Source organism: Emys orbicularis, chromosome 4 (assembly GCF_028017835.1).
Source record: "Emys orbicularis isolate rEmyOrb1 chromosome 4, rEmyOrb1.hap1, whole genome shotgun sequence".
NCBI lineage: Eukaryota > Metazoa > Chordata > Testudines > Emydidae > Emys > Emys orbicularis.
Window position 1 is genome coordinate 49,315,001 of NC_088686.1, and position 15,055 is coordinate 49,330,055.

The 15,055-nt window shown below is 39.7% G+C and overlaps 1 protein-coding gene across 1 annotated transcript in view; it reads right to left on the reverse strand.

Annotated features, from left to right (window-relative positions):
- The window catches only part of NPAS3 (neuronal PAS domain protein 3), a 564,171-nt gene that overhangs the window by 235,708 nt on the left and 313,408 nt on the right, over positions 1-15,055 (reverse strand). The window contains exon 3 of the mRNA XM_065403876.1: positions 6,814-6,903. Coding sequence (XP_065259948.1) covers positions 6,814-6,903 — 90 coding nt within the window. The remainder of the gene's footprint in view (positions 1-6,813; positions 6,904-15,055) is intronic.

The following is a 15,055-nucleotide window of genomic DNA, read 5'->3' on the forward strand; positions in this document are numbered from 1 at the left end:
TTTGATGATCCTTACCACTACTATTCAAATCTAGAATACAAAATACTAAGTTCAAATATTAAATAGAAAAATACTGGAGGTTCTTAATTATTTTATTATGAGGCTTTGTTACACAGTATTTATTTTGTCAATGAAATACAGGTTTTAAAATGTTACAGTGGGAAAATGAGCTAGAACTAACAGAACAAATGCAAATATCAACATTTTCCTTATACTGTTTTTTTAAACAAACCTAGCATAAAGTAATGCATTAACCATATACCAACCTCAACTTGATTTGCATTGAAAAACAGGTAGAGCATAATAGTTGAGGTTTGTGCTTCCTAACAGCAAAAGAAATACATGGCAGTTGCAAAGCATCCTTAACCTCCAGTGATTTATTGGCCCTCAGCCAAGTTATCAGGGGAATCTAATTCTTCTTTATTATTCAAATAAACCACATTTGGCACCATGGTTCCCTTTCAGAATAGCTTCACAAATAGACTGAGTACTGTCATTTATTTGACCTTGTACTTGTGTGCTGTAGCTATAATTTTATTTGCCATTCCATAGAACAAATGTGCAGGGATCCAAACTACAAAGATCCGTGACAGAATGAGTAAAGCTGTTCATATCTAATATACCTGTTGTCTGCACCTAGTTTGTTTTTAAAAGGACAAAACAATAATTTATTCTCCCCCCCCCCCCCCAACATCTATTAGTTCTTATTATGTGTGCAGCTGCATTGCTCTCTTTTAGACAGCTTTCTTTAAATGGGCCAATTTGCAACCCTGTCTGGGTCCTGGGAAGCTTGAAGCTAAGATAGGAAATATCTTATTATTTTAAGGTGTGGACTTTACAGAAAGAAAAGAGAAGGGAGGTAATCCATAATATACAAGCAGAGTACAACTGTCAGTAGGAGATGACTGAGAGCTTGTTTCAGGAAAATGAGAAGAGGTTTAGCCAGCTCATTGGCTGATCATGTTTTTTAATGATAAAACTCTGTTAATTTCCGATTTTTGTTCTAGATGTAATTTTTCTTTTAAGCAGAAATTGTTCAATTCAAAGATAAAACATGCTGTGGGCCAATTCTTAAATCTAGCCACCTAAATTATGTACCCAAATCCCAGATTTAGACATTCACATTGCCATTTAGAGGCCTTAAATAGCAATTTGAGTGCCTGAGTGTCCATTTGAGTGCCCAGATGTGGGAATCTGGTGACCAATTTAGGCATCTATATTTGAAATCTGTTCCCACTCTATTAATAATTCAAGAAATTCAGGAGTTGTTCATTTTCAAAGGATGGTAGTTTCTTGGTATTTCAAACTGTCTGCTGGATTTGCAATGTGGCTGGACAGACAAACACAGCTGGCCTGCATTGGGGATTTTTGCACCCCTGATGCAGATGTGTTGCACCAGTGTGAAAAGTGGCATGTACCCATTGCAAGTCACTTTTTAGGTGTTTTTTTTTTCCTGCTTCTGAGCATACTCCTCTACTCCAGGAGTAAAATCCTGCCCAGCTGATTCAATGGGAGTTTGCTATTGACTTCAATGGGGCCAGAATTTTTCCTTACATGTTTTACTGCTGTAAATAATTCCATGCAAAAATCCCCCCTGTAGAAACCCCCATGTACACATGCACTGCAAGCTTCTAAATGATCATGAGTCTACATGTGAATACTTTATACTGGACCAAATCATAATGGAACCATGCAGATTTACACAAGCTGAGGATATGGCCTATACAATGTAGCCCATTTCATCTAACTTTTAAACCCTTATTTTCGTTTCCTTCATCTCTTCTCCTTAGTATCTGCCACAAATGTGCATCTGATATTCTTTGAAACTGTTCTCAATGCCATTCCAGAATGAACTGTTTTGGAAGAAGCACTCTAAAATCAAATTCTGCAAACCAACTAACATAAAATTCCGGGTCATCACTAGCCTGAAGATAAAGGGCTAGACTCACAAAGAAACGTAGATGTCTAGAAAATCACTGGGATTCACAAAGCCTGAGTTCAGCACCTAGGTTTTCAATACAATGAATGGGAAGAGAGAGGCACCTCAGAATGGGATTCACAAAAGCCAGCATGCAAGGAGGCTCCTCGCATAAGGTAGCCAATGGGAGGTACAAAGCCAAGGGATGCAGGGCCGCCCAGAGGATTCAGGGGCCCTGGGGCAAAGCAATTTCGGGGGCCCCTGCCATAAAAAAAATGGCAATACTATAGAATACTATATTCTCGTGGGGGGTCCTGCGGGGCCCAGGGCAAATTGCCCCACTTGCCCCCCCCCCTCTGGGCGGCCCTGAAGGGATGTGTGGTAAGCCCTGCACATCTCTGAGAGATGGGCACCTTAGTCTGGGCTACAGGGAGACACCTTCCTCTGCTCAGGATTCTTAGCTATAAACCATCTCCAGTGTTAGGTGCTTTTAGCAAGAAGGCAGAGGGTGGGGAGAGGACATGGTCCTTCATAACTTTTAGCCCAGTAGTTAGGATACTCACCTGGTATGTCAGTATGGATGTGAGAAACCCCCGGTTCAAGTTCCTACTTCACCTGAGGGGGAAAAGGGATTTGAACTGGGATCTGCCACCAATCAGGGGAGTTCCTTAGTCACTGGGCTAAACGTTCCAGGGGAACGTCTCTTTCCCCTCCCCCAACTCCTCCAAGCTGTTTTCTGTAAACTGATATACAGGAGCCAATCCACTAGATAAAGTCTGAGCATGCTTACCGGACTGAACCCTGCAGGCAAGGAACACCTACCTTCTCCCAATTTGTGCATCACTCTGGGGCTTAGGCATCCGGGTGCCTGGCATGGGGCTGCAGTGAGTGTGCTCAGAAGTAGAAAGAGGGGTGCCTTTTACTTCAAAAATTTTAGGTACCAAGTAATTTTGGGCACCTATACAATTTGGAGGCAGCTGAGGGGGGGGGGGGTTGTTAATCCCAGGAGGGTCTGATTCCGGGATTTAGGCACGTACATCCTTTTGTGAATCCAGGCCAAAGTGTTTAAAACCCAAATATATATATTTTGGTGTCTATTTACAATGTTGGTGTCATTACAATGTTGAAAGAGTAGTTATTACAATTCTTATTTATTATTAAAGTAGGCCCAGACTTTGTAACAAATAACCTCATTATTATCAGTCCCAGACTAGCTCTAGAGATATTAGTATTATCAGATTTCTTTACTATTAATCTTACTTTGCACATCAGCATCCATTTTATTGAACCACTGACTCTCAAGTTACACAAAAGAGAAAAATTGGGCTTGTGGAGAAAACTCTACATTCATCCTTTGAAGTTAGGTCAAAAGACGGTTTTCTTTTAATTGGATGTGACATTTTTCCTGTTTATTTCTAAAAAAACGACCTACCTAATTTTCATTCATATTAAATAAAAAAGACAAAGAAACAAAAAACAAGTACTGTAAGCAAAGCAGCACTAGACATTAAAATAAAACTCATAAGCCAGCACTTCAGGAAGAGGAATCAACTGAAGAAGCTTAGAATTTACATTATGAAATGTTTTAGAAGTTTCACAAAGTGTCTACAGGGTGCATTCTACACAAATCTACCTTCAGCTAGCCTCACAGAGGAACCAAGTAATATTTATCTTATAGCACTTTATATAAAGGTAGTTAAGCTCTGGAATAGGCTTCCAAGGGAGGTGGTGGAATCCAAGTCAATGGAGATTTTTAAGAACAGGTTGGACAAACACCTGTCAGGGAAGGTCTACATTTACTTTGTCCTGCCTCAGCATGGGGACTGGACTTGATGACTTTTTGAGATCCTTTCCAGCCCTGCATTTCTATGATTCTATAATGCAAAGAATTGGAGGCAAGATATCTTATGTGTTCATATCCCATTAATGCTTGTTCTTGCCAGCTTCATCACATATCACAATTCAATGAAATAACAACATACTGCAATGGCTTCCTCACTTTGGACTATTTTGAAATTACTGTAGTGACATATTAGCATTTCCTTTGTACTTCGAGAATTTGTTTGCATGGCTATTTTTGCCAATCAGCTCTTTGTAATAAATACAGCATTTGAATGGCTATTTAGTATGCATGATTGCAGTTTTCCTTTAGCTGCTGCTAGTGATGCATCTGTAAGATTTTACAGCATTTACAGGAAGGCAATTGAAAAAAATGTGGTAAGGATGTATACAGTGTACACAACGTTTACTCATTTATGGCCTGATAAAATACAAATGTCCTAAGCAAAGACTGATGGGGACACCAACTAGACATATTTTAGTGGGTAAATCAAAGGCCCTCAGCAGATTTCACTTATTATGGTGATGAAGTCCAAAATCTTGCGCCTGATTTTTCAACAAAATTTTTCACTGATACCTCGATTAGTAAATGCAAAGAGATGTTATGATATGTCAAATACTGTAACATGTTTAGGCAATCCCTCCATTGGTGTTCCTGTCTCAAGCACATCAAACATAAGCTACTCATCTTCACTTACAAGGCCTTTCATGGCTATCCCTATTCTGCTCATCACCTTTCATGTCGATGTCAGCTCCCGCTTCCGATCTGATCAGGATGCCAGCCTCCATCATCCGCTTGTTACATTTTCTAACAAGCACCTTTGTGCTTTCTGCCATGCTGCCCCTCATGCTTGAGAGGAGCTCCCCATAAACCTCTGCAAATCTTAACTCGTCCTCCTTCAAAACCCTCCTCAAAAACATACTGTTCCATTAAGCCTACAAAAAATGTGTCAATGGTTAGGCTGCTGATGTGCTGAGACCACATCTCATCAGGCTGACCAATATTGTCTTATTGTTTCTTAGTACTCCCCCACTGGCCTGCATCCCCCTGTTGTCTCTCATCTTAGACTGTAAGCCCTTTGGGACAGGGAATGTCTTTTTGTTCCATGTTTGTATAGAACCTAGTATAGTGTCCTGGTCCATTAATAAAGTCCTATGTGCTACAGTCACACAAATAATTAATAAAAATAGCAATTGCTTTATTCATCTGAACACTTGCTTCAAAGGAGAAGTGTAATGTCTCAACAACTTGACACAAGTTTAGAATAAGGAGAGTCTTACCAGCTATTGCAGTTAAAAATCAGTGGAAGAAAATGCTTTTACAAGAGACTAGCATAGGGTTAAAGCCTCATTTTTCTTTAACAGATGATATTTCAGATGGCCACACTATTCCAGATGCATCAATTTCCTTGAAAATCCAATCCATATATGTGCATATGCTGTGCTGGCAGGAGGACTGACTGAAATGGCCAAAACCCAAGAGCTAATATTCTTTTGGCCAGAATAATGCAATTATTATTTTCCTAGCTATCAGTCTAAGCATACAGAGCCATCTGTTATGCAAAGCAAACATACACATCTCAATTACAGAAAATGCAGTTGCCTTGACAGAATTTGGATTACACCACTAACCAGGGCTGTAAAATTTGTTTTAAGCTAGTGTATAATGGATGCCTTTCAGGAGTTCCCTAATTAGCATTTACCTGCTTAAACTAATTATTCATCCTTTTTCTTTATTGGCTTATTAAACTTTGTTGGATACTATGCATAAAACAGATTAATATGAGTTTAAGACAATAACAACATTAAAGTTCTGATTCTTTACTGTTTTAGCAACATGGTGGTGCACCAATTTCAAAACCTGAGATCCTTGATACTAGCTCCCAAACAGATTAAGGCAGGGATTAAAGCCCATTACAAAACTAGGGACTTCAATGAGAGACAAGAATATGAATACTAAATTAAAAATAGCTCCGTTTCTATTTCTATCATTTGGTTTGCTAAAGCCTCTACAAAACAAAATTGCTGTACACACTATAGCCAATTGCTTGGATGGTCTTTGCAGAGTTAATAACTCTTATTCTAATTCTCATCAGATAATATTTAAATTTGGTCTTTTTCTGCACCAAACATTAAAATCTCTCTCATTATTTTAAAATCTCATTCTTAATGTAGCTGGGGCACAGCAAAATCACTAGTTTTTGAAAGCTTCCAATACTAATAGTTGCCTCCTCTGAGCTGTGCCAACTTACTCAAGCAACAAGTTCACTATGGGTCCCCATTTAAAAGAGCAGACACAAACATTATCTCCATTTTTATCTCCTCAGGGTGACTGTACTAGAAGTAGATTATCCTACTTGGCAAATCATCATGCAAAAACTCTCTGCTGCATTTCTGAATCCAAATAGAAGGCTATTTCGGCTAGAAGCCTCTGAATGCAGCAGGATTAGCAATAAGCCACAATAAGCAACTTTTCCTTTTTCCTTCCCTTTTAGCCTCTGAAAAACAGATGTCAGCAATTAAACTGCAAATAATCAAAATACTGTATTTTATAAATTTGTCATTTCGTATTAGTGAACATTTGTGAAGGCTACAAAATATGTCCTTGTTGGAACCCTCCCTGCAAGACATTTTAATGGTCTCTTTCAGCATTTCTTGACTCCAAATGACTCCCTGTCATTGTGTCAGCTCCCAGGATAATAAAGGGTACTCCATAAACATCCAGTAATAGGACACAAGGGAAGTACTATTAGTGTGTCCCTTTCCTAGCAGGTATAGAGGTTTAAAGTTCAAAACAACTGAGAAAAGAAACTTCATTTGTTCTCAATAAATTAATAATGATCCTTTGTGACAAAAAGTTTTCAGGCCCAAGTTTATTTTATCTGAACATTCAATACTGACACATATACTTCTCAATTACTTCTCAGAATGAACCAGACACAGATCTTAAGTAATGGATTCCATAATTCATGCAAAATACTGCAAAACAGATTATTACTTTAGCAGAAGAGTGCAGCTTACACAATTACATTCTAGAATCGAAAATTTTTACTTACTTGGGATAGGCCTAAATAGATGGAGACGGTTTCTGAAATGTACAAAAATTTTCCTTCTTGGTTTAGTGCAAATACAAATCCATCCAGGGACTGCAGAGTAAGGGGGAAAAAAAAGTAAATAGATTGATGCAAAGCTGGTAACAGATTAAAACAAAGGCATCAAACACTAAATTGAGGATGATGTTTTGTTTTCTATATAAACATTTTTAACTTGTATTCCGAATACAATTCTTTTATAGTATATTGTATTTATATATGCTCAAACAGCACACAGGTATATACCAAAGTATGAGGAATTTTTTTCTTCCTTACATCATAGATACATTATGTGTAATTTATTCTCATTTGCATGAAACAAGAAATAAGGAAAAAATAATACCAAATATACTTCAGTTTTTCTACATGCAAAAATTATGTAGTAGCAAAGGGGGAAATTCCCCCTCACAAAAAACTGAGCAAGAGAAAAATTCAGATCATCACTTGAACCATTATGGACCTCCATAGTTTGTTAATTAATCCAGGATTACTCCAACCTCCCCTCACACACACACACATGTGCCTTTTGTGGGAGAACAAACAAAGCCAATCAACAGATACTGTCCACTATGTTGGATCTATAGAAATTTTATGAATTTCATCCCTTTAGTGTACAACTAGATTCAATTTTATTCTGACAGGTTCAAGTCTTTAGATCTGGTTTCCATTGCAAATGGAAAAATCAAGATATGATTATACACATTAAGTCACAGCTTTTGAAACATGACTGCAGTTAATAAACAAAGAGATATATTCTAAATTTGATACATGGAGTAAATCACTACACATCAAGATGAAAATATGCCTCTTCATTGGGAATACATGGCATTTCATGTTTATTCCTCTATTGAGGCCAATTATTGGCAAAACACATATGTAACGTTTGCCGAACCAAAACCACACATTTATAGAGATTAGTAATACTATAAGAAATTGCAAATGAGGAAACATCCCAAATCCAAGCCTTGGGATAGAGGTATGTGTAAAGCACAAATGTATTACATTTGAGATCAACATGTTCTTGGAAGAACAAGATAACAGAGTTGCACACAAATTTAGAGAAAAATGTAACATGCCAAAGTCACTGCAATAATTTCACTCTCTTTCAAATACAGAGCAGTGATTTCTGAAGCTTTTTAATGTTTTGATTCCTCTGCTTCTTGATTAATTTCTAACATACTGCCGGTCAGAAGCTGACTTTGGCAAGTGTTCACCTCTCTCTGATGTAGTAGGTGGTGGAATTAGTTCAAAAATCTGTGTTTTCTCAAAAGAATGAACCACACATTGGAAAACAAACACTCACAAAAGATATTGCATTAAAGAAAGGCTCTCTAATTTATATTTATGAATTAATAAAAATGTAAATTTACATAGACTTTCTTGAAGTAAAAACATTTATACTATGCAAGCAGTTTATGGCATCTTATAAATCATCATCTTCCCCCCCACCCACCCCGCAAATGATTAACGTAGGCTCCTTGAACTTTAATGTCAATAACAGGTGAAAAATCTGGAATGGTGGAACTCAGATTTAGATCTGTACAAGGGCAAAATTAAAACCTTTATAAATGTGGCATCCTCTATTCTCTAACATCTCTTCTGCTACTGTGTCTGTGTCCCGTTCTCTTACCCCTCCCCTGTGAGAAAGGTCAGAAGAGGAGGCTTCCTTTAAAAGCTCTGTGGCTTAAGGTGTCCTTCAGGAACATGGGGCTACCAATGCTACAGGGAACATTAATGTTTAAACCCCTGCTATAAATAGTATTGAAAACTCTATGACTACGTAGCCATGTGTTGGTGTTTTTGATAGAGTGCCTCTTTCCAACAGCAGTCACATCCCATTGACTCGTTACCATGCTGCCATTATCTCCCCACGCTGGCTATGGAACACAGTCATTGCCATATTGAATCAGGCCACTGGTCTAGATATGTTAATCCAGTATCCAACAGTGGATAATATCGGATGCTTCAGAGGAATGTGTGAAATATCCATAGTGGACATTTATGCAATAAGAGGTCAACTGGGAAAGTTTTTCCCTAAACTCAGGCTGTTAGTAGTTGGCTTATGTCTTTAAGCACAAATGTATAACTAGAGTTACTGAAGATATTCTTCATTACCCATAAAAATGTCTGTTCCTTTTTAGAATCCCATTATGCTCTTTGTCTCAATAATATCTTGAGGCAATGAGTTCCACAGATTAATTATGTGTTGCATAAAAAGTTCTTCCTCTTGTCAATTTTACATTTCCAGCCTTTTTGTTCTTATATTATGAGAAAGGGTAAATTCAGCAAGAGTGCCTCACTGATCTTTTCTAGCTTGTTTGCCACATTATATAATCATTTGGCCAAATCTGGGTGGAATTTTTGTGGTGACAGCATAGGCGCGGAGTTTCTAATCTGCCGGGGGGTACTCCCCCTGGCTCCGCCCAGGCCCTGCCCCCACTCCACCCCTTCCCCCAAGACCCCACCCCCACCCTGCTTCTTCCCACCCCTGCCTCTTCCCCGCGCTGTTCTACCCCCTCCCCCGAGCGTGTTGTGCCCTCACTCCTCCATATTCCCTCCCAGTGGCTCCTGACACCATGAAACAGCTGATCTGAGGCAGGTGGTACGAGTGGGGAAGGAGGGGGGGAGGCACTGATCAGTGGAGCCCACCAGCGGGCAAGAAGCGCTGGGGTGAGGGGCAGGTTCTGCTGGGGGGGCTGCCGGTGGATGCTCAGCCCCCACCATTTTTTTCCTGTGGGTGCTCAAGCCCCAGAGCACCTATGGAGTCAGCACCTATGGGTGACAGTAAAAGGCACCTGGATTATATCGCGGACAAAGTGCAAGTGTGAGCACCATCACGTTTAAGAATTTAAGCTTCTCAATAAAATGGCAGTAAAAAAATTTTAATATTGACAAAGCAGCATAGTTTTCCCCAACCTCATTTTTGGACACAGCTCAACCATTTTTGCTGAAACTTTAAAAAAACAAAACAAAACAAAACAAAAAAGTTATCTTCAGGTAGACACAAGGCATGGAAAATTTCAGCCTGAATGGTTAAAGTTTGAAAAGTTAAGAGCAACTGAAAACAGGGACTTACAATGGAAAGTGTTAATCACCTTTAATTACAGGTGTCATTGCCAACTCTCACTATAATAGTGACTCATTCATGTCACCCATTTGTCGCTTCTCTCAGTTAAACAGCTTTTATCTTCTACTCCTTCCTGGTGTAGGAGTGGCTGTTCCTGCTCCTCCATCCCTTTCTGGGAGGCTGTTCTCCACCTTTGGGTACGTCTACACTTACCGGAGGGTCCGGCGGCAGGCAATCGATGTTCTGGGATCGATCCCGGAAGTGCTCGCCGTCGACGCCGGTACTCCAGCTCGGCGAGAGGAGTACGCGGCATCGACGGGGGAGCCTGCCTGCCGCGTCTGGACCCGCGGTAAGTTCGGACTAAGGTACTTCGAATTCAGCTACGTTATTAACGTAGCTGAATTTGCGTACCTTAGTCCGAAGTGGGGGCTTAGTGGGGACCAGGCCTTTGTCTCATGGAGTTGCCCGAGAAGCACTATGGCTGGGATGTTCCTGGATTGGTGGTGCCAGGGAAGGATACCACAAAGCTGTTTTTCCTCTCTGTGTGACTCACTCATGACCATTCCTATAAGATTTCCTCCAATTTGCTAGTTTGAGTTACTAGAATAGAGAGTGGATGAATCCTCATCCTCCTCTTACTTTCTCTCTCCTCTCCCATATCCCCTGCCCCTGTTATACTTGTGTATCAACACTGACAGAATTCAGCATTTGAAAGGGTCAGAAGAGCAAAATGAGTTGTATATAATGTGCATCTAATCACATTTTGAAAAAGTCATTGCCTATTAGATTACTAAGGAGCTAACTACTTCAATTCCTAAAATGCAAGGCAATGAGAGAAAAACCAAAAGTGGTGGAAGGAAAAGACAAACTCTATTTCTAGTATCTAGGACAACCCCTCCCGCAAAAATAGGAAAACCTTCTAATGTAATCTAGTCCATCTTAAATATATGAGAGGGCAAAGATGGGCTAAGCACCCTTGTGCCAATGTTGTTGTTCCTTATACAGGTCAAACAGTATCTGTGAAGGGCTGTCTCATTTGTTATTCATAGGTATTATTTATGAATATTTATTATTTAGGTAATGCGTGTTGAAATTTTTCAATTTTTCATAAAGCCTGTGTCCTTTATGCACACCAAGACACCATCCAGCCTTCAAACAATGGTGGTGGAGGGGCTACGGGAAGGTGTCTTGTAGAAGAGTATTTGACACCATGGTACACTACATGTTTGCTGCCAATTTTTGTTTAGCAAAGAGATATTCTTGGAAGTATGATTTGAATTACATACATATGTCCAACTGCATAACTATTGTTAGAAAAACACAGGTGTTTCCCTCTAGCAAAATTGTAAAGCTCTCTTTCAAGTTGAGGACCCCAGAGTAACTACCAAAGATCAGACTTCTAAAGAGAAACTCTGTAAAACAAAGGCAAGCATGACCTGTGGACCAGACGTGGGCTACAAAGTTCTATACTCTGTTCCATAGCCATTGTCAACTTAGTACAGAGGTGCGGCATGCAGAGACTAAACAGACTTCACAAAATGCTCCATTTTCACATAAGCAGAGACCACTCAGATATAGATGGAATACACATTTGGGGACCTGCACTCTCAAGCTCCCTTCCCCCTTTGTTTTTTAACGTGAGGTTGGCTGCCATCAGCTCAATTTTATGCTCACTATTGGGGTTCTTGAAAGTTGTTAATGAGGCCCTCGGATGGCCAAATTTTGGGCATCTCTGATCTAAGAAAAAGACTAATAACACTCTTATTTTGAGACAGTTTATACTTATTACTTATGTATAAAATGTGATTAAAGGTGAAGTTTCATACCACTTTTTAATTTTGATTTGAGAAAACCATTATTTATTATGTTGTTTCAATCACCACAGGCTACTTTTTAATTTTTTTTAAACTGCCCCACTGTTTTCAACAGGCTCCAATTAAGATTCTGGGGTCAAAGGGTTAATTACATCTTCTTACCCACTATGTAGAATTTTCTGATTATTAACCAAGGTTGGATTAAGATGAAAAAGAACCGACACAAATGTTAATACTTGCCCCTCCTCAAGAAGATTTATCATAATACCATGCTGAAATCTATATGCTTTCTTCAAAGCAGTTAGAGAACAAAATCCTAGAGGAAACACTTAAATAAATGTTTTAAAGACATGCAGGTGTCTGATTTATTGAGACAGTCTTCTTATTACTAAAAACAGTTCTAAGCTAGCCAGACAGGACTGATACAAGATTTCCTATGTCATATTTCAGTAAGTCTATGTGGTAGACATGAAGGAAGTGAGATTCAGATGTAAAAGTCAGTAGCTACATCACCTCTCAATAATAGTGCCAATAATTATAATTTATAGCCTCTGACATCTATATAATGCAAAAAATGTAAGACTTTTTTTAACCCAAAACACTGAATGGCTCTTCCAGTATTTGTGAAACTGTGGAATTATTTCCTTGCAGGATATGAAACTAACTGTACCACTTTGAATGAGTACAATGTATAATGCATTGTTAAATGGATTTATATTTGTAGAAGGAATTTTGTCCCTGGTATTTTTGCATATTCTCACTACAGCCAAATTTCAGAGACTGAAATCTTACTACAGTGTCCTTCTGGGGAATATCCTCATATATCATACTATCCATGAAATCCCTAATTCCTTCTCCTGTATTCCAGTGCTGCAAAAAACCCTGTTACCCTGACCTAAACTCCAGTTAGAGTGAAGAATTACCAGTAGGCTAGGTTATTTTAATGACAGATTATTTTAAACTAAGCCTTCACCATCTGTTCCACCCCCTAATTATGAATGCAAAAAGAACATATTTCACAATTACATCAGTAAAAAGTAAGATATACATGATTTAAATGCAGGCATGTGTTCTTTGTCCAATGCAGCATGCATCTGTGATGTTTTTCTAATAATTCAGGCTCTGATTGGGGGGATGGGGAGCAAACTGCTCACCCCTGATAAAATAGATTCATTGATATACTAAACTTTTTCCTGGCAAACAGATCATCTTAATTAGAATTTTTCATTGTGATGACATAATGATATTATAACTGGAGCTGAGCATTAATTTGAGCACAATGCCTGTCACCAATTAGATATAAAGCATCCAATAACAGCTAAAAATATTTTACTATTACTAAAGAGAGACTGCACTGGAGACGACCGACATTTACCCAAGGAAATAGTTCTCCTCTTGCAGTAACAGAGCTAAATAGCATAGTAATAATTTACTAAGAACAACAGTTAAAGGTGAGGGGTTTTTTTTTGTTTTCTTTTTGTCTCACTAGTAAAAATTAAACAGGGCCCTTCGAACTTCATGAATATGCAACAATGTCATAAGGAACAGGTTAACAGAAATCTGTTTCGAGGGACGCATATTGTGCTATCACTATTAAGATATCAGAATGGTATCCTACAGTAACTCCAACAAATATACCAAAGCTTTACTACTTATGTGGAAAAACCTAATAAATTGTGCCTGGGGCTTTTGCAACAAAGTACTGTAAAAAAGACAAAACTCTTATTCCCAGAAATATGATTTAATGTGCAGTGTATTTGAGATACATGAGTAAAAACTCAAATCAAAAGTTTGGGCATTTATTAATTTATAGAACTCTCCAAAAGCTTTATTCTTGCTCTTCTGCCTTCTCTGCATGAGAACAAAGAAATCCCAAATAAAATAAAATAAAATAAAAGGTGAGATCATAGGAAATTACTGCAATGTTCTTTGGGCTTCAAGCCCTTTCCTGCAGAATGAAAAACCTCTCTAATCACAAAATCAAACTGCCGTACACTCCATTCACTTTTTCAACTCTCATATCAACACCATTTTATTTATTTTAACACACCTAGTGTAATAAACTACACTAAGCATGGAGTCTGACTGAGTCTGTGACACACATTTGGCAACAAAACTAAAATGAAAGGATGAGGTAATAGGACAAGCTCGAAGGACATGGTTAGAGAGAGCTTTGCTGTCAGTTTATTAATTTGGCTCCCTCTTGCTTTTTACTCCCATGGATGGGGAGACTGGATGAAATTTACAATTGCAAATAAAACAAAACAAAAACCCCACTAGTCAATCTTAAGAAAACCTTTTCTCAACTTTGAACCAAAGAGGCAAAAATATGTGAAAGAACTTGCCAAGCAGGGCCGGCTTTAGGAAGTGCGGGGCCCAATTCCAACATTTTCCGCGGGCCCCGGCAGGGATGACTAAAAAAAAAAAAAAACCTTAAAAAAAAGCCTTTCATTTCTTAGCAACCGGTTCCCTATAAAAAGTTCTGATTTAAGGGATGTGCCACAGTATGTATTTTTTGTATCAATAGGATTACCATAGGTCAGTATTTTCCCGGGAGGAATTTTTAAATTTAAAAAATTTAAATTTTAAAAATTCCTCCCGGACGGCGATTTAAGAACCAAAAAGCCTGACATGTCTGGGAAAATATGGATGTATGTTAACCCTACCTAAAGTTCTTTTTTAAAAAGATGGGCCTGAACTAGAAATGAGCTCCGTTTCACATATGTGGGTCCCCACCACTCCCTGGGGGTGTGCTAGGGTGACCAGATGTCCCGATTTTATACGGACAGTCCCGATTTTGGGGTCTTTTTCTTATATAGGATCCTATTACCCCCACCCCCATCCCGATTTTTCACACTTGCTGTCTGGTCACCCGGTGTGCACGTGTGGGTCCCAGCTGCTCCCTGCCCCCCTCATTGAAGCAGGTGTGCAGGGTTACTGCCCTGGGAACTGCAGGGCACCACTGGACATGGGGCTGGCTGGAGGCAGGGCAGGGGCTGACTGGAGGTAGGGTCTGGCTGCAGGCAGGGCAAGGGGTGCGGGGCTGGCTGGAGACACGGGTGTGTGGGGTGGGCTGGCTGGCTTCAGGCAGGGCTGCAGGGGGATGCGGCATGGGTTGGCAGGGCTGGAGACAGAGGGACTGGCTGGCTTCAGGCAGGCGGGTGCGGCAGAGGTTGGCTGGAGACAGGGCAGGAGGTGCGGGGCTGGCTACAGGCAGGGCAGGGGGTGCAGGGCTGGTGCGGGCAGGGGGGTGTCTGGGGCTGGCTGGCTTCGGGCAGGGCCGGAGAGGGGTGCGGCAGGGGTTGGCTGGAGACAGGGCCGGGGG